General features: G+C 43.9%; 1 protein-coding gene across 1 annotated transcript in view; it reads left to right on the top strand.

The window, feature by feature from the left end:
* LOC142589988 (DNA-directed RNA polymerase III subunit RPC5-like) overlaps window positions 1–19,243 on the top strand; it is a 31,714-nt gene extending 12,471 nt beyond the window's left edge. The window contains exons 8-17 of the mRNA XM_075701770.1: window positions 778–890; window positions 4,995–5,095; window positions 5,796–5,916; window positions 8,665–8,746; window positions 9,844–9,903; window positions 11,454–11,554; window positions 12,063–12,157; window positions 13,869–14,056; window positions 15,931–16,040; window positions 19,066–19,243. Of these exons, the coding sequence (XP_075557885.1) occupies window positions 778–890; window positions 4,995–5,095; window positions 5,796–5,916; window positions 8,665–8,746; window positions 9,844–9,903; window positions 11,454–11,554; window positions 12,063–12,157; window positions 13,869–14,056; window positions 15,931–15,984 (915 nt within the window). The 3' untranslated portion in view covers window positions 15,985–16,040; window positions 19,066–19,243. The remainder of the gene's footprint in view (window positions 1–777; window positions 891–4,994; window positions 5,096–5,795; window positions 5,917–8,664; window positions 8,747–9,843; window positions 9,904–11,453; window positions 11,555–12,062; window positions 12,158–13,868; window positions 14,057–15,930; window positions 16,041–19,065) is intronic.
* The last annotated feature ends 1,025 nt before the right edge of the window (window positions 19,244–20,268 follow it).

Genomic DNA, 20,268 nt, shown 5'->3' with positions numbered 1-20,268 from the left:
AAGATGCTGCACTTTTTGTATACTCGCATTGTCTGCCTGACCAAAATTTAATTACATGCCATTGTGATCTTCACTGCTCAAGTAAAATGCACATGTAAAGGTAGACAGGTGTGTGAACTTGTTCGTTGACATTTGCGACTTCCCTCGACTGGGCCTGTGTGACCGCCATCGTTGTGGACTTTCTCGCTTCCCTTTGTGTCACGGTAAAGTCGGCAGTGTAATTATGCACCTTGTGGTGCCGACCTTTCTGCTGTCAACAGTGGCCTGGTGTTCCAATATGCGCCATAGGCGGCTAAATAGACAGTCAAGCTGACTGCAAGTTGCTGGCGTCTTTGGGCAATGTGCTCGTTAAAAAAGCGTAGCCAATATCGTTCTCTGCAGCCCACCTAAGCAGGCGAAATGTGAGCAGAGTGGAGCGTAAGCGACACTCTGATAATATGCCTATTGTCCTGCAGCTTAAAAGCAGGGAGCAACTTTCTCTCGTTTTCGAGTTATCCACACCGTCAGGCAGTGCTAGCACTGGAGCACTCGTGCTATCTCTTGTCATGGCTGCCTAACTGTGACACCGACTTCCCATAGCGTGTGGAATGCAGGGAAGCCCAGCATAGGGAACAACCACAAGAGTGTCTGGCGTCCTCACACGTTTGTTTGCACTTTTCATGTATTTGCATAGAGTAACAGAAAGTGTCTCAAGCTAGAGCTTATTCATAGGGTTTATTTGGCACGAATGTATCTATTTGAGCATTCCACTAACTGCTCTGTTATGCCTGCTTGCAGTCCGAGATGTCCGGTGTCGAAAGGGCAATGCTCGTCTGCCCACAAATGGACCGGGACGAGTCGGAGCTGCCCAGGACGCTTAAGGACTACTTCCAAGACCTTGTCATCGAGAAGTGCGTGGTTTCTTTCTTGCGTTCCGGTCTCTGTAGTTTGGTGCATTATGCATATCCTCTGTTAGGGCCCATAGGTGTAGCCATAGCCAACTATCATATTCTAGTATTGTGAGGTCTTCTGAAGAAATACATGCATGAATTAATTAATTAAATAGTTAAGTCTCCAAAGAATATTTTGGTAAAAGCGTGTTGTCTACTATTGATTATTTGGAAAGCTAAATAATTCGAACTCTCTGCTTGGTCCCATGAATTCTGTGATGGAAGCCTTCCTTAAGATTCATTGAAAACTGAAGAAACATTCAGGACTTTGCTGAGAAAGACACGGTGGCTGAATAAGGCCAGAATTGCTGAGGCAAAGCTAAGCGCTGATGAGCTCCTCTCGCGTTTTATTTAAAGTGTCTAGGTGAAAATTACATTTTGTAAATTGGTCTTGTTTCAACTGTGAACCAGCATTTGTAGCTCAGCACAGGAAGGCATTCTCTTATGTCATTTATTATGTCTTTCTGCATTGAATTGTGTTGTTGGCAAATCATGCTGCTGCCGTTGAATAGCACTTCGCTACCTTAACTCTTTGCGTTGATTTACTCGGAGAATTCGCAACAATCAAGCCAAGCAAAACCAAAGCAAGCGCGAAAGAGGCTTTGGCCATAAAAAATCTTCGAGGAGACTTAAGCTTCGCCATCAGGAGTAGAACACGATAGCACTCAAGGATCCCTGACTGCTGCTTACGCTTCCTGGCAACTACAGCCTATGTAACCGTAATGTTTACTGGGAAATGCTGGCGGAAAACACTATGCTCAAAGGTGAGCTCTCTGATAAAAAAGCAGCCTCTTGGGTGGGCCGATCCCAGAGGCAGTGTATAGCCACGCCAAAAAAATTGCATCATTTTCAGGTTTTTGTTATTGTTTTGCACTTTTAATATTTAAGTCTGAGAAGATTTAACATAACAGGCATGCGCTGATGGTGTTTTGTTTCATGACATTAGTGGGCTGTCGTCGTTAAAATTTCGAAGAATAACTTTGTTAAGAATGCAAGTCAAGGTATGAGCAACTTTAGTGAAAGAATCTGCAGCAATATAACCCGCGTATACCGCATGTCATATAGCAAGGCTTGGCATATACATATACGTAAATATATAAGGAAACTTTTCCTCGTGGACAACTGTGCCAACGTTGACACCGAATTTTCTGTGTCACATGGTTCTTTACGCAGACGCATTAAAACCTGTTCATTGTCTGATGCCCTGCCAGACAAGCAAATTTACTGTCATTTTGTACTAGTGCACGTTGACATTGGTGTTACTTGCAGGCTGTCACATGGAGAGAGTTAAGGGATGCTTGCTGTAGAACGCTATAGCCAGCAAGTTCATTGAGTTCATTTCACTGTATCAATTTCTTTAGCCTCACCAGCGTTGCTTCCGTCAAAAATAAAACGATATTCAACACTGGGTAGCCACTAATTATGAAATCACCCTTTTGTTATTGCAAGTGGTATGGGTATACATTTGCAGTGGGAACCACCATTATTGCCTCTGCCAACAAAAGCCGTCTGATTTTTTTGGTGCAGGCCCTTGAGCACTGGCTGCATGCCACTTGCAGAACTACCGTGCCTTGCCCGGTTGTTGGATGCAGTGCCATCTTGTCTTGGCTTGTGATGATTGACAGGGTCGTTACTTTGCAGATACAGTCGAGGTTCAATATAATGAAGTTGTACTTGCAGCGAAAAACTGCAGTAAATTGTAAATTTATTTAATTTGAGGTTTGAAAGTCTCAGCATTGAAAGCAACTTCCCAAATTCCCAGAGCGTTCCTGGTGGATAGTACTCTCTTGGTAGTAAGAACTTATAAACAAATTGCAAGAACGTTGGGCCATAGAAGTGCAGTTAAGAGCATGAGCACGTGCAGTACAGAGGCGTCCGAGATTTGCATGTGTTGTGTCACGCGGCACCGTAAACCTGATGCCCTGGCTGACCGCACTTAGTGCCCGCAAATGAAAAGCAAAAGTCTAAAAAGATATGAATATTCGTTCTAAACAATTAAAAAAAGAAAGGTCAGTTTCCCCAAAAAGGCGGAACATTGACGACGATAGCAAAGAGGTAATGCAATGGAAGTAAGGTTTGTAGTTTTATTGGTGTCATGCTTGCTCACAGTCGCAATGCGATCAGGCACTTCGCGCCTCGTCTCTGAAACTTGAGATTGCGCGACCGCCAACACTAAATGCGCGGGAGCAACAAAATGCCCGTGAAGTCACAGCTCATTTTGTCTTTTTCCTTTGCATTTGCCACAGAGAGATTGCCTCCAAAATTCAGCGCTTGGCCCCCGCACGGACATGCGCGCTAGGACAAGGCAGATAGGTGTGCGCTCCTGCCCCTCCCCCCTTCGGCATATGCTTGATCACATTACCGCAGGTTCACTCCCTCCCCGTCCCTCTTGTGCTGAAGGAATCGTCGGCTCTCGCGTTTCTTCTGGCACTGCAAGCTTCTGTTTGCCCCACGTCCTCCGCAAGTCGTTTGCCAACGCGACAAATGGCGCAGCGGCCTGCCTACTGCGTCCCGGTGCATGCTTCGACAGCGTTTTTGGCGCTCGAACTTTTCATGCAGAAGGACACTTGATATAACTTTTGTCTTGGCTGACATTTTTATAGTCTTCTGCTAGATTTACTAGCCATACAGGCTCAAAGTACTACAGCGAAACCTCGTTAAGCCGTAGTTGGCCGGAGCTCAGAAAAAGTACATACTGAATGGTAGTACTGCTTAACCGAAATAGCATGAGATTGCCCACTTACCTGTCAAAAACGGAACTCGGAGAGAGTGCAATGAAAGGGGAAAAAAACATGCAGTATTTATCTACTTCGTGCGACAAACGTGTTGTTTTCGTTTAATGCCGCGGCGGCCTAGCAGTGATGACAGTGGCCTCAAACTTGCTGAAGCTGTGAGCCAGCTTTTCAGCCGGCCCCCTCTTCTCGGCAAACACTCGCATGGCAAATTCCTCGTTGGCGTTACACATTCTCCATGCACAGGTGTGGTAGTGTTGCAGAAGCCGCGGGGCACGTTTTCATTGCGGGGTGCTGTTCTCGTCGCGACGATTACATTTATGAGGCTGACGTAATGCGCAGCTTCTGCCACTGTCGGGCCTGAATCGCCCGTGCTGTCGGTTTCCGTGTCGTCCTTATCACTGTCGCTAGGCGACACTTCGGCAACAACAGGGGCAACGATGGTGAAAAGTTGAACCTCGTAGCCGACATCTCTTTGCAGTCACAGCAGCGCTGCCGATCAACTTCTTCACATTTCCAATGCCACACACCGTAGTCAACAGTAGACTCATGTCGCGTGCCAGCGCCGACTTTTCGCGTCCCATTCGATAGCACGAAGGGTGTCTAATTTTTCTTCTAAGCTAAGCACCTGGCCTCTTTTATATCCGAGTTTCGGCATGACGCAAGTTCTTGCTTGCCTGGCGCCACATTGCTCTCTGGCACGGCACCGAAATGATGTTGACGTTGATGGGGCTTAACGCACAAACGCACAGGGCGCTTGGAGGCCGTTGTGCTGATTTCTGAGGCTTGTTGTTCTGCTGGGTCACCCGATGGAGATGACGCACCGCCGTGTTTGCGCAACGAAAAGTGGAAACGCTACATGTTAACTGATACGTACGCAATAAGCTGGTACGGTTTATGCGGATACAAAACACATTATGTTCAATGGCCGCTGAGTCGGGGATTTGACTTTAATACTTTTAAAGTGAAACTTCTGTTTAAGCGGGCACGGTTTAACAAGGTTTTACTGTACATGCTCGAAATGGCCGAAAACTTAGTTAAATCAAAACTGTGTCACGAAATTACTTCGTTAAATCAAGAAAATAAATACACAGTTTTCAATGCAACTAAGATTGGGAAATGAATATAGTTCATTATATAGTGAAGTTCGTTAAATCGAGGTTCATTGTGTTGAGGTTCGACTGTATTGACAGAAATGTGTAATGTGCCGGCGGATTCTTCACTTCATTACACCCTGCCGAAAGTGTTTATCTTTGGCTTATCATGTTCCTCATATGTGCCAGTTCCTACTCTTTTCTACGAACTATCCTTTCTTCTATTTTTCTGTCTGCAGCACTGGCACAAAGGCGCCTGTCAAAAGCTCGCAGGAGGTCTCGATGCATGCACTGAGCAAGCTCCCGATCCAAGACCTCATCAAGGCTGTGCTTATGAGTGGTGGGTTGTCGTTACTGTATTCCTTAGTACTTGTCCACCTGACATTTTTGTAACGGTTGCTGCTGCGTAATTGTGTGAACATTTGTAACGGTGAATTGAACAAGATTGGGTCCTTAGATGAAATAACTGCCATTCACAATGTTTTGATATTTGCAGAACAATGTCGGTGATTTGTTTATTGATATAACGGTCAGCTTCTTGAGCAGTGAAACAATATTTAGTGTTCACCCAATCTTGGTATCTTTAGCTTTGACAGTTATATCTATAAAATTTTAAGTTTTGCAGGTCTGCCCCCTCTTGGTGTAGTCAAGCGTGAATCCATGATCGATATTTGCGCCTGACTTTAAACATTTTTCACCTTTCTTTACGGGTGTTTTAGCATAGCACGAAAGCTCAACTGTTACCAGTATTGCAAATTGTTACATTTATAATACAGTAGTATATATTTTTAATTGATCAAATCGCAAAGGTGAAATTTAGGCATATCCATGTTCTGCTTTGTCATTCCCATACCGGTAGAACCGCCATGCTTTCAGGCAGCTGCCAGCTTAGGGTGTACCAGCTAAGCCTTGCCAGGTGTTTGCACAGCGGCAGTCATTGAGCACGCCCTAAGCCTTTGGGTGACAGGAGCAGTAGCGGTAATGGCGGAGCATCAGCACTGCGCTGAAAGACTGGTTTGTTTGTTTGTTTGTTTTTCCAGCTAAAGTTGTGGATTTTGCAAAGCTCATGTCGGTGCTGCCCCCGAAGTCGGACGCAACGTCTGTCGTGCGGTTTCTGCAGCAGGTGGCGCTGCTTGTGCAAGGCTGTTGGGTGGTCAAGAGGTGAGAGAGAAGGCAGTCGAGAAGTTGCTTCTGAAGACTTTCACGTGGGTGTCTTTATCTTTAGAGTGGAGCTCTTAATGGGCCCGTTCCTGCAGCAAGTGGCGGCACGACTGAGCGAATCAACACAACAGCAGAAGATGAAAGAGTGAACGGGGAGAGGCAGATGAAAGGACGCGAGCCGCGAACGGCGGAGACGATTGAGAGCGTCCTTCAGTGACGTGTGCGCGGGAAACTGGTGTTGTGCGGACCCGCCCGACCGCTCGATGCGTACTCATAATTGGTCTCGGCTAGACGGCTCGTTTCGTACTATCGTCTGCTCACGTCGGCTCTCGCTCGCGCTTATTTCGATTATCGTGGTTTGCGATTGTTTTGTAATGTGATTGTATGCACGACGCGAATTGTGTAGTGCTTTCTAGAAGCCAAGCGGTACCAGCAATTACACTGGAGCTTTCAATGAGTCATGCGTACAGGCTGACACGCTTGACCCGCAGATCAGATTTTCGCAGGTCGCCGACTCTGCTACATGTCTCTCTCAAATTCCTTGCCTCAATATATCGTGAAATGAAAACACGTATAGAGCTGCGCTCAAATTTTGCATTGGGGAATATTGTAGTCGTCATGGAATTTTTTGTTTCTGTTTTTGATGGGTTTCTTAAACCTCAAATCTAGTAAGCACTGTGAATGGCGAGAAGTTGAGCAATGTTTTCTCCGTCATCACTGATTGGACAGGACGCCTTGAGATGATATCCATGCCGTGGCGGATATGCATCCGCAGTTTGCCGCACTAAGAGAGACTCGGTGGGGTGTGATCTGCGTTGCTCTGAATTGGCATGCCGTGTAACACTATCGACGTGGTTTCAAATGGAGTGGCCCATCAATCAGCGAAGGGTGACACAGTATGTGAAACGGCTCGAGCCAAAGGACAGTTAAAAAAAAAAAAAAGGTTCACCTACTTCGACAATCATCTTTAGTGGTTTCTGCATAACTTATTTAAGAATAAAAAAAAAATACTCTGTCCAATTCTTACTCTTTCTTTCTTTTTCACACTAGAGCATGTTCAGTGATGCTGTTAAGAGGAAGCTTTAGCTCGGGTGCTCCTATCTAAATACGTGTAAAAAGAGAATTCGTTTTTCTCGGCAACCACTGCACCAATTTTGACGACGTTTGTTGCATTTAAAAGAAAAACTTGGTCTAGTGACTGTTGGTTTCGAATTTTTGAGTTAGGGCGTCAATCTTTTATTAAAAACTGGCGAAAATCCGAAATTTCCAAGAAACAAAACTGCCAAATTTACAACTCCGTAACGCTTAAAGGAAAAACGATAATACAATTCTGTGAAATGCATCTAATAGTACATCCAAAGCGGACAAAATTGATATATTACACATGAATCTCAAAAAATTTAGTAACATGGAAATACAGCTTTTTCAGAACCCTTGTAAACAACGTAACAAATTCACGTAAGATGTAAAATGACATGTCGAATTTGTCCGCTTTCAATGATCTAATGGATGCCGTTCACAGAACCGCGATATCTGTTTTTGATACAGAGCTATCAATTTTTAAAAATTGTGCTTCTATTTTTTTCAAACGGTCAAATATTTGAAAATCGTTTTAAGAAAATTCAAGCCCTAAATAGAAATTCCGCTTCCAACAGTCACTAGAATTCAACTTTCTCTTTCAAATGCAACAAATTTCATTAAAATCGGTCCAGGGGTTATTTCATAAAAACGTTTTTGCGTTTTACATGTATTTGAATAGGCCGCGTCGGAGTTGGGCCCGAGCTAAAGCTTCCTCTTAAATGTGAAAGCCAGCTACATTCCTGACGACTCATTGCACAGCATTTGGATTTATAACTCCAATAAAATTTTTATTTTTTCGAGTAACACATAAAGGAAACGCTGAATTTATTTATACATAAAATATTCATCCAAACTTCCAAGCATAACATATTCTTCCAAAGTAGCCTCAATACACAGAGTGCTGGCTATGTCCGAATTTTGCTTTTAGGTGTGGCTTCACGGCAGGGTGGCGCGCGCTGCCGTGAAGCCACACCTAAAGGCAGGGAAGGTGGGGCTAACGATTCGGGGGGGGGGGGAAAAAGTAATAATCTTATATTCAAATAAATACTGTACGTTGCAACAAGTGGCTGAAATTTGCGATAAACAACCGAAGTTGCACAAGCCAGGCACTGCACAAGCATACCGTGAGAAAGCGTGTTGGGGCGAAGCACCCGAAGAAGTGTGCAGCGGTTAAAAACCTAACGGGAACCACGCGCACTAGGCCAAATCCGCCAAGCGCAGGGCTACATTTATTTTTGGGGTCGGCAAGGATCTCACGCGCGTTGCACGATCAGCGGTTCTCTTTAGTCAGCTGTGCCAACGATAAAGCCACGTTATGTGGGGAAGCACATCGAGAGTGGCAGTGGGCCACTCTCATGGAATGTAGTGCACGACCCTTAATTATACACGTGTGCATGTGCCATCCCTGGTCACAGTACTTGCACCAGGACATGTAATAACTGAACTAGCAGCCATTAAGAGCTGTTACGTTCTGTTTCACATTCCCTTGGGAAAAAAAGCACCAAGATTCTGCTGTACTGCAGCAGAGCTGTTTTTTTCTCTTAGCTATCTTTTTAACTAGCTTGTTATAACGGTTTTGCATGCCAGTAGCGTGGTCTGTGTGTAAGCAGTTTATTGTAAGTAAAAAAAAAAAGGTTATAGTAATACTTCTCTTTTTGCATGCTGCAGTGACGTCCTCTATCCGAAGGATAGCTTCAGCGCTAAGACAGGCGTTCCAGCTGACACGATGTGCCGAGCACGTGACTTTTTGGTGAGTTGGCACATGTATTTTTTACAGTTACATTGTTGGTAGAACAAGTTGTGTGATGATATCGGGAACGTTGAAAACTTTCATCACCGCCTCTTCTGGAGCATTTCATTGTCAAATGAGTGGGTAGGAGTAAGATTGGAAAATGGGGAAGAAACACCCGTGCATATAATGATGAGCATTTAACGTTTACAATTTTGAATTGCTGACTAATATAACGGACATGACAAAAACGCAAGTTAAATGTACACACTTGTTCAAAAGTGGGCAGACCAGGGGTTCTGTGAATAGTGAATATTGTCAATGCCTTGGCATGTAACCTGAAAGTGAAGGCTGCAGTTCAGGCTTGGCATACCAAACACTGCAGTGCATTTGTCGATTTCAATTTGTCGGTCGGAGTTGCTGAGAAATTCAGTTTTTATTTTGGACCTGTGTTCCGTATACTTGTGCTCAAGGGGGGGTAGTACCGAAGGACGACGTGCAGTTGAAGAAAATGATGTTGCATACAGACCTCGATATAACAAACTTCAATGTAACGAAATTCTCTGTATAACAAAGTATTTAACTTTTTTTTATCTTGTTCATAGAACACCATGTATTTAAGACCTCATAATGAAGTGTGTTCGTAGACGATTTCAATATAACGAAATTTCACTGGTGCTGTGAAAAGATGCTGAGACAATAAATAGAAACTTCCGAGGACGCAAATGGTCAAATAGTTGAATTACAAGCCGCCGCCTGCGAGCGCACCTCTGAAATCGTGCACCACGGGATGAAGAGCGACCGTTGATGCGGAGCAGAATCATGTTACGAATAAAATCCAAGTGCAATAAGATCCTATCGCACACCATGCGCTCGCTGTATGCTTTGGGTGGGAGTGAAACCTGGAGATGGTAAGCCGAGAAGAATGGTGGCTTCCTGCACGAGCAAGAGGAATGTGAAAGTGGTGCGAGCCCGTGGTAATGCACTAAAGTGCACGCGAGGGTGGGAGGGAGGGGCTTGATCTTTATTGTATGCCACTTCCTGAAGAGAGAGGTAAAGTTATTTTAGAGCACATGTTTTACCAGTTAATTTCAAGTTTGCTTCGGGTACGTTTTCAGATGTTCCTCTTCACTCAGTCGAGGTTTGTCACACAGGCCAAGTTTGCCGACACTGTGAGGGTGAGTATTACTTTTCTTTTAATCATTATTTTTCTTATCCTTATGCTTTTTGTGATCTCGTCGTGCATCTATACTCCATTTCTTACTTGGCAGGCAACAGTATCGAAGCTATGCAAGTACTAGTATGGCCGTAGAAATCTCAATCCGTGCATTTTGTTGTGTAGTTGTTTGGGATCTGCGATGCTGTCTACAGAATAGGTACTTGATGGGTCACGACCGCAACTTGTGGGCGTAAGGTCATGTCGGGTCACGCATTGTTTATGAGCCTTCGGGCTGTTTGTGCGTGACGCACACGTTTTGTTTGTGAATGCGTCATTGTCAAGGGTAATGTCAATTAGTTCAAAGAATCAAGTAGAATTAAATAATTAGATTTTAAAGAATTAGAGTCCGTCATATAATGCAGTGCAATAATCTTTTTATTATCAGTGCTTGAGTTCTAGTGGCACAGTTATAACGAGGCATTATGACTTCGTCGGGCCAGCACTACTAGAAATTCCCAGTAGAGTCTCAGATTGTATCCTACATATACCTGAATTTCTCATTTGATAAAACTCTGTTCTTAGTATTATTCAAGCCTTAGACGTTTTTGAGCATTAATCTATCACTTCAGCTTGACATAATATTTGCCTTTAGTGTCTTTTTAAGACGAAGCTTTAGCTTGAGAGCTCCTATATAAATATCTGGGAATAGAGAAGTCGTTTTTCTCAGCAATGACTGCAGTGATTTTAAGGAGATTTGTTGCATTTAAAGAAAAAGTAGAAACCTAGTAACTAGGAAGTGGATTTTCAATTTGTGTTGTAAATGATTTCAGAAATATTCTTGAAAGCTTGCCATTACTGTTACATTGAGTTATATGGTGTATATCTGCACTTTTCCTTATGCACGATACGCTGCTGTGCATGCATGCATTGGTAGAAGTCTCTAGCCATTATGGCATTCCCTGCTTTGAATGAAATTGACTACATAGAATTCTTAGTTGCATTGTTGTTGCAGTCGCCAGTTATCCCGATTAACTTAGCCTTGTTAGCCTTCTGTAAGAGCAGTTGCATACATATTAGAATTCGGCTCATAAAACTGTTAAGGTTGTATGGTTTCATTAGGTATAGTGAAAAGGTAAATAAAAAGAGCAGGTTCGGAACTCATGTCCCTTTTGATGTTCTGAATTATCTTTTGGATTTTAATTTCTTTGTCCTTTCTTTCTGGAGCTAGCCCTAAGTAGCCTGTTGCATTCCAGTAGGCGAGGGCATAGCTTTTTGAAAACTTTGTTCGAAACAAAAAAGAGCCCAAAAATTTTGTCCGAAGAATCTATTTAAAAGTTTAGTCGCATTTCAGTATAGTAAAACGCACATTTTGTAGAGGTACATTTGTACTTTTTTTCTTTTCTTTCAAAGGAAACTGAAGCTGTTTAAAATGTTAAACAAGGATTGCCAAAACCAATTGTCAAAGTTCATTACAATGCTTCCTTTCATTAGGAATTGATGGTGACAACTCCTGGGTTGAAGTTGTTGCCTCCGATGAGAGTTCAATGGGTTCTCGTTTTCCAATTTCAGCTCCCTGTGATAGACATCAAAACACTTCTAGAGGAGATGGCAAAGCCAACGCCAGACGGCTGGGAGTTTATGCTGCCTTATGATCGAGATTTCATAGCAAAGTAAGTTAAGCTGAAATTCATGGGCTCGTTCACGAGCATTGACAGCTAAGCGTACAAGGCAAAATTACACATTTGTGATGAGCAGTGGTCGAGCAAGGAATGTTGCTGGTGCGAGCTTTTCGACAAGAAATGACGTCTCCATCAGGGCAGAAACCCCTTGTCGAAACCATGGCTTCAGGGACATTCCTTTTTCAAATACGGTTATTGACTTCAAACCCTCAATTTTTGTCTTAATTGTAAAGTTGTGCCAGTGTCACATCAAGCGCAGACGGTGGAAACGAATGTGCATTGGCTTGCTCTAACTTGTCGCGTTGCATTCCGTGAGCACTGCACTGAACTGTTGCATCTTGCGTAGCAAGTGAGCTGTAAAAGTGTTCAATACTTACAAGAAGCTTCGACAGTGATTGTAGGTCTTTGCTTTGTCCGCGTGCTTTTTACATCCTGCCGTTGATGCCATTTCCTGTAATTGAAGTACTGCTAATTTCAGCTGGCTTTTTGGTGCGTGCAGGTATCCAGACGTGGTCCAGAGGCAGAAGATGCTCTGGGATGCCAAGCAGCAGTTCCTTTCAAAGTCATTCCGGCTTTCGCGACAGGAGGCCCAAGGTGAGCTCCTTAAACTGAACCTTCCTTTGGAAACCCTCTCCGACTTTTCTGACCATGGCTGCTGTTGCGGTCTTACTGAATAGCTCATACCTAAAAAAAAAAAAGAATTATGTGCCCAATGGTGCGGTTGAACCTCAGTACTCGAGCGCGGCAGCCCTGTGCTCTAACCATTAGGTTGCAATCGCATGTACACTTTTTATTGTGCCGATGCCAACAATCTATTTAATGGGATTGTCGCATGTGTCGCATTGCGTAGCATGGGTGCACGAGAAAAAATTCCTGGGCACTGGTTTCTTTCACATCAGAGATGCAGGAATGAAATGGGTAAATTTAGAGCATTTGATTAACCGCTTCGCTTCACGTAATTTCAAGATGTGCGTTGGATCTGCATAATTTTTTGTCAGTCTTTGTGCGCCCTACACTTTCAAACCGCTTGCTGCAGAACTTGATGCTTCAAATTTGTTTGTTTCTTACTTGATCTTATTGCTTTGTTCTGGAGTAAAATGGGCTCTGCAAGCAGGTTATTCCATGCCACTAGAAGACTGCTGTTAGAGTGGTGATGCTAACACTAAAAGCAGCAGGTAGGAATGTGTTGGCACATCCTGTTAATTGTTCCAATGCTCGAGGTTCAGGTTGAGAACAAGACCATGTTCGTGGCAGCACTTGAGTCGTGGTGAGACCTGCTTGTGAAGTTTCACCTGAGGGGTCCGCATTGTATGCCGGAACGCATGGCGATAAGAAAACGCTGTGAGAGAGCATGACGTCGGGAAGTTCGCCTTTTCGCAATGCAACCCTCTCTGAGACCGTTCTATTTCTGCTTTCGCTTGAGGAACCTTGGGAAATGCGCACGCCACGGGCTGAATTCTGGTAACAACATGCCAGATGTGGCTTGGTCCTTCGGAGATTTGAATGCCACTTGCCGCCGCTTTCTCCAGCCCAAGCCACTCACTTTCCGCTTGCCGCATTTGACGCCTTTCGTTCTCAGCGTCGATGCTTCAAAACGTTGTTGCTGTCACAACAGCAACGCTAACTCTGGAGCACCCACAAGACTAGCTGCGTGTTTGAACATCCAAGCGCATTTCCAAGCGGCGCAGTAGACAACGAACCCAGCACAGCCATGTGGGATGACATGCTTAGCATTCTGTGCTCGGGTGCTTTTTCCGTGGTTCGGCACTTTTGATTTCTTTTTTTTGTGTGTGTGACTAAGCTTCAAGATTCTCACGCGATGGTCTCGCCTTGTTCTTTTTTCTTTCCTCTGAACTGGAACGTCTCAATTCAAATGAAGGTCTAGTGTTTTACGTGCCAAAACCGTGATATGATTACAATGCATGCCCTAGTGGGGAACTCCAGATTAACTTTGATAACCTGGGTTTCTTTAATGTGTTCAGAAATTCAATTACACAAGAGCTTTTCCGTTTTGCCTTCATCGAAATGTGACTGCAGCAGCCAGGATTAAACATGAGCCCTCAAGATCAGCAGCACTACACCATTGCCACTGGGCTAGCGGGGAATGTCCTAAATGTCTTATAAGAGCAAGAAACACATTAATTTGGGTCATGTGCTTGCTATACAACATAATGCAGCTGTCGAGTGGGTGCATTCACAGCATTCAAAAGAAAATTAATACTGCAGCCTCTTCATTGGAGATGTTCAATAGTGTGCAGATAGATTAGCTTAATCGGTGCATGCACGACACTCGTCTCTTGTGCAGACACGTTGATGCAGTCGCCACCAGCCGGCACAAAAGGTCGGCAGCAGAAGAGACGAGCGCGGTCGCGCAACGACTCGACGGCCAGCGACGGCAGCGGTTCAGACAGCGGCTTGATGACCAATGGACAGGACGCGCTGCCTAAAGCCAGCGGTTCCGTGTTGTCAAAGGCTGCCGGTCCTGCCACAAAGGTATGCTAAGTATTCCTTTTAGATGCGAATTGTCCTCACTTCGTTTGTTGCTTCATTGTTGCTAGAATTATCTTGGATAACGTGCGACACTAGCCATTCTTGCAGCTGGCAGCAGTTCTTTCTTTTTTTTTTCCTTTATTTTTCTCACAGAAATGTTACGCACTTATTCACCTGTAACACTGGAGTGTAATGATTTGGCTTGCTGGTTATTAATTGACACTAATTTACTACTGATGACTCTTCCTTTTCTACCCCTCCTCGTTCTTTCTGTAGTTTTTGCATGATTGTTGTAAAATTTGTAGTTATATGATCTGCAAGTTCTAATGATCACAGTTGATTTATTACTCCATTGTGCAATACCCTTTTGAGCCTGTAAGGCATTTAGAAAAGAAAAAAAAAAGAAAAAATATTGAGATGAAACATTGAGTGCATTTCCATGTTTCAAACGTAGCGTTTAAGAGTAAGCTTTGGCTGGGTGCGAACTATGTTTTCACTATTAAAGTACTAGATGGAACGCACAGAAATGTTCTTACAAAACAGGCACTGAACTGATTTGAATGAAATTCGTTGTGTTTGAGATAACTAAACAGTGAAAAGTTGCGCTTGTGTTTGCCTTTTCGACCTGTGTGTGTGCATCCTTTTTTTTTCCTCCACTAATATCTTTCAAATGCCGTGCGGGGATTCTCTGAAAGACGCAGACGGCGTGAAAGGCACACATACGGAAAACAGATGCGGAAGTGTGTCAAGCAATTTAAGTTGTCACAGTTCACATGTTGTGTGTTGCATGTCTGCTTTATTTTCCTCAAGTCTTTGTCACGTCAAGAATATAGGGTGTAGGCAAAAATAAAATGGTTTCCTGTAGTATCCTGAATAAACAGTGGGAAAATGGGACACAGAAGGCAACAAGCAGACACAGTGTGGTGCTAAGCTGACAACCGTAGCATTGTTGCTTGTACACTTCGCACATATGCAACTCCGTAAGAAAGAAGTGGCCATGCTGCTCCATCTAATAGTTGCCTAATGACAACATCAGAGGGCAAGGTATATATATACCGGCTCTTTCTCATGCAAACTTTCAATAGTAGTTCCTAGAATTTGACTTATTCAAGTGCGACAGGTTTCATCTGCATTGGTTCTGTGTTTGCTGGAGTTATGGGAGTATTTTTGTGTTTCACATGTGTGTTTGATACATGTGACATGGGACTCATAAGTTAGGGTACGTAACAACCTTTCAAAAGAAAGTTTTTAAATTTGTCTGAAGGCTACAATTTCCTATCGTAAAGACCAGGTGGTTGTAGCATTTAAGGTGGTTGAACTACAAAACAGCAAAAAGACTGATTTTTGTGCACAAGGAAGCCGTCAAGATATGTGTTTCACGTTAGCAGTCAGAACTACAGATTGGAAGGCCGACCTCGAAAAAGACGCTTTATACTGGCAAAATAAAGCACCAGTAATCTAAGCTAAGCAGAGCTGTAGACGTGATGCACCTTCTAGTGAAAAATTAATGAGCACAAAGCACTCCCAAAGGCATGTGTTACCTCCTCAATCAAAATTTTATAGACGCAGTACTTTTGTTTACCACCTTTGTGGCCAATGGAGTGCATATTCTGTTATCTGATGTTTTGGTTTTGGAAAAACGACTAACTGTGACGGCTGACCTGCTTAAGGTGTAAACAAAATCCTTTTCACTGAATAATCTTAGACAGATCATTTTGAAATTTTTTTTTTGTGACTGTTACTAATAGACTTGAAGCACTGCAAAGTGTACTAGTGATGGAATATGTCAACCAGCCTGCTCTGAAACCTTGCTTGATCTTTTAGAGAAACAGTGTTTTCAAGGGTTGTGACATAAATTATGTTGATTACTCTTTCAGTTAAGCAAAGCGTCGAGGTCATCCACCACATCATCATCAAAGGCAGCTCACTGACAAGTAATAGCCGCTCATCACGCAGCTTGCACACTCATGGTTTGCACCTACAAACGGTTAGTAATTCCACTACTTGCCTTTCCTTTAACCAGCACCTTGTGTTAAACGTTATCATTTTCAGCTTTATTTTATTTGGCGAACATGGGTAGCTAATACAGTAAAAGCTCAGTATAATGGATGCTGAGAGTATCGTGAGTTGCTGGATGCAATTACCGTGTTTACCCAATTCTTACATGCACCCAATTTTCGAGGGCCTAAAGTAAAACAAAAAAAAATCAAAGTATACCTGATGTAACGTGCCCCCGCTTCATAAAAGAAAATGTATAGCATGCCCACCACGTAGGAGATCAGAAATAATGGAACACGCCGAATTCACTGTTACAAACAGATTTTTTTTTTTTCAACGAGCTTTCATGTTGATAGAAGTGTGTCGCCATCACCACTTGCACTGCGTTGGCTGCAGATACATACCAGGCACACAGGGCAGTATTCTCGAGCGCTCACTTCTAGAAGTACTACTACATATCGCTTTCACGAGAACTGCAGCGGACTCGTCGGAGTATGTGTCCGACAGCGTTCCTGGCACCGTACGCAGATAACGAGCTTGACACAGCGCTATAGACTCTGGCGTCTGATTAGGCCGGTGCATCCGGTGCTGAATCGTGCAAAATCTCACAAAAGTAGTAGTATATATTTGCGAAAATGATTGGCTGATAATATTGCTCTAGGTTGTAGTCAAGCACAAAATTAACAAACAGCAGCCTTCACAAAAACGTGCTGTGTTGCCAATTTGTGATGGCTGTGACACTGCGTCTGACGGTGCGGCCTAAAGGCTGCTTTAGAACTACACCATTGTCAGCTCTGCAGCTTTGCCGAGTTTGATTAATTGGTATATATTGCGATTTATAATATATGGAGTGAAATTTTGTTGCAGTTGGCATTTAATAGGAAGGATGAAGCAATTTTTTGGCTTGGAAAATTCTTGCACCATTTCGAAAGGTTTTCCTCTGGCAGATTCCCCCCTTCAGGTGCCAGATAATTCTATCCATTGAAGATTTAGTTTCACCACAGCGTCATAACGTGTATAGCATGCAGCTTGATAACATGTTCATAAATTTCAAACCGTCACTGTATTTCGTCAAGTTTACACGATGTGGTCTTTGTGCAAGAGCTCTCGACAGAAATGTCAGACGCGAGAACGTCATTTATTATTTAACGTCTAGGATACTTGGAGGAGCACCTATCCAACTGCTTAAACATAATGCCAGGCATAAAACATTGCAAAAAACAATGAAAGGAATGAATCCACCACATGGCGACACACTGACACCGAGAGCAAGAACCCAACCATTTACGTTCCAACTTGTCTTACTAAGACGGTTTACACATGTTTATTCAACTTGTAATGTCATTATCTTATTAAGTGTTCTTGCTCTTGATGCATTGTCTTACCTTAGCATGCACAGTTATGCACACATTGCCTGAAGGGGTTTTAGACTGTTGAAGTACTCATTTTGATATCAGCACTGCTTTACCAGTCAAAAGCAGCAATATGTCCTATATAGAGTCAAATCTTGTTATAACGAAACTAGATATAACGAAATAATGGAATGAACAAATGATGTGAAATTCCCCTTGAAATCCCCATATAGATTCACAGTGCAGTACAGTCAACGACAAAAGTTTACGGACTACGGTATCTCAGAAAAGGTTCAATTTGCGAGCAGCCTGTAACATCGGTCAGTAAAACCAAGCATCGCGATGTTTTTCACGTGTACTGGTAGAGGCTGCAAATGCGAACACTAGGCTGTGTTGTGAGGCTGCACATGTATTCAACTTTTTCTCAGGTTTCGTGTTATGTCACATTTTGTGGTCGACTGTACGTGCAATAATACTGTCAAACCTCGATTTATTGTAATTCGCAATGTAACGAACTAATTTCGTGACACGGCTTCGATCTAACAAAGTTTTCAGCCATTTCAGCCATGTACTTGGGAGCCTGCATGGATAGTAAATCTAGAAAAGAGCTATAAGAACGTTGGCCGAGGCAAAAGTTATTTGAAGCGCCCTCCTGCCTGAAAAGTTTGAGCGGCAAAAACGTCGCCGAAGCGCACGCGGCGCGGCGCGGTATGCAGGAAACACCGCTACGCCATTGGTTGCGTTGGTGAACAACTCGGAGAAACACGAGAGCTGACGATTCCTTCTGCGCAAGGGGGATAGGTAGGGAGGGAAAGCGCCACGGTAACGTGTTCAAGTGCGCACCACGAGAGGGCGGAGAGGGGCAACAATGCGGCGCCTGTCAGCCTTCTCCTAGTGCTTGCGTCTCTTCGTGCGTGGGCCCTGCACCTTGGAAGTGATCGCACCGCGGCACGTGCAAAGGCCGAGCCGAGACATTTGGTGCCTTCGTGCGCCTTGGGTACCCACACGTCTAGTGTTGGCGGTCACGTAATGTCAAGTTTCCAAGACGCGGTGTGAAGCGTTCGCTTGCGCCGTGACAGCGACTTTGGTGGTCGTCGAGCGAGATCTGTTATTGTCCTTGCTATCGCCATCAATGCTCCACCTTTCTGGCGAAACTGCAACTTTTTTTATTCTTTTTTGTTCAGGACGAATATCCGTATCTTGTTACCCTTTCGTTTTTAATTTTTGGGCGCCGGCTGCAGATACAGTAAGCAGGGTCAGCCATGGAGTTGAAGATTTACGGCGTCGCGGGACGCAGCGAATCTCGGATGCCGTGAGCTATGTCGATGCACTGGTCTCGGTGCAATCTGCACCACACTTGCCGTTAAAACCCGAATTAATGAAGTTCGCGATTTAACGAAGTCTTTCGCTGCAAGTTCAACTTTGTTATATCGAGGTTTGACTGCATAGGTAGTAGATATAACAAAGTAATTCTAGCTCCCCCTTAAACTTCCTTATAACGAGGTTTTGCTGCATTATGTAAAGAAAACGAGCAAGATGTGCATGCATTGCTTTACTGAATGCACTTTATTTTGAACCTGTTTAAGGTAAGAGAAATAATCACAGATGACATCCGCATTGCAGTTGGTTCATATGTCCCCCCCTTCCCCTTTTCATTTCCAGGGCAAACTTGCATCATCAGTCTCATCTACAGCAGTGGCATATTTTCCTATTTATTCGGCGGTTTTTTTCGTTCAGCAACGAGAACCCCCGCTGTTTTCAAGAAGACCATCTCTCTGGGAAGCGCACGGTCCTAATGTGGTTAGGGTCGAGCAATAAAATGAACTGTTTATTACAAGTGCCCCGCCTTTTCTTATTGATTTTGTTTTCTCATATCAGGAAATGCGTTGAAAAACGTGACATTTCCATTTCTGTTCTATAGGGAAAGTGCAAGAGGGTTAGCCAAGAAGGATGATGGCTTGGTGGACGCTGTATTTCAGTCTTATAGAGAAAGCGTGAATGGGTTAGCCAAGAATGATGGCTTGATGGACGCTGAATTTCGGTTTTATAGTGAAAGTGCGGGAGGGTTAGCCAAGGATGGTGGCTTGACGGACGCTTTATTCCAGTTTTATAGGGAAAGCAGAAGAGGGTTATCCAAGTAGGAGGGTGGCTTGACACACGCTGTCTTTGCGTTCGTCCAGCGTTGTGTACGAAAAGGGGGTAGAAGGAGTTGATCGCGCACTAAGAGAGAGGCAGGTGAGCGCGCTAACTCTGCTGTTGCTGCTCATGGCGCAGCTTAGTGCAGCCATGCGCGCTCTATTTGGAATGTGATCCACAGCGAGTACAAAGGCTACAATGGCCGTGATGGCTTTGTGTGCGCTGTGTTCTCGCACGCATAGTTTGGAGGCCGCGTTATCTCAAGTTTCGAAGAAGCGTTGAGTCTAAAGGCAGCACAAAGGTCAATTCGCTCGCTCCTGCTACCGCACTTACTCACTCCAGCATTCCGACAGCGCGCGTCCTTGGTCCACAGAGTGAGATCTGTTCATGCTTGCCTGTGCGTACGGGACAACATGCTTGTTAATTTAGTTAGTAAGCGAATGTTTACTGCAACTTATACAGCCGATGAAAACTACTAACCTTGCTTAGTACAGCTGTCTAATTCGCTATCACAATCGATATGATTCGCCTTTTAGGGCAAAAGTACGACTTTGTTGCTTAAGGAAAACAGGTGGACAAATTTTGGAATGAGAGTGATTAATATCAAATCGCTATCTACTTGCCATTTTTCTCCGCATCCGCTGCACCGAATTCGATGAGGTTGCATTTGAAGCTAAAACTCGTTCACTGCTGACTGTTGCGAGATGGTTAGTTCAGGCCATCAATCTC

Source organism: Dermacentor variabilis, chromosome 8, assembly GCF_050947875.1.
Source record: "Dermacentor variabilis isolate Ectoservices chromosome 8, ASM5094787v1, whole genome shotgun sequence".
Lineage (NCBI taxonomy): Eukaryota > Metazoa > Arthropoda > Arachnida > Ixodida > Ixodidae > Dermacentor > Dermacentor variabilis.
Note: the sequence above shows the minus strand (reverse complement) of the source record. Positions and strands in the feature narration are given on the sequence as shown.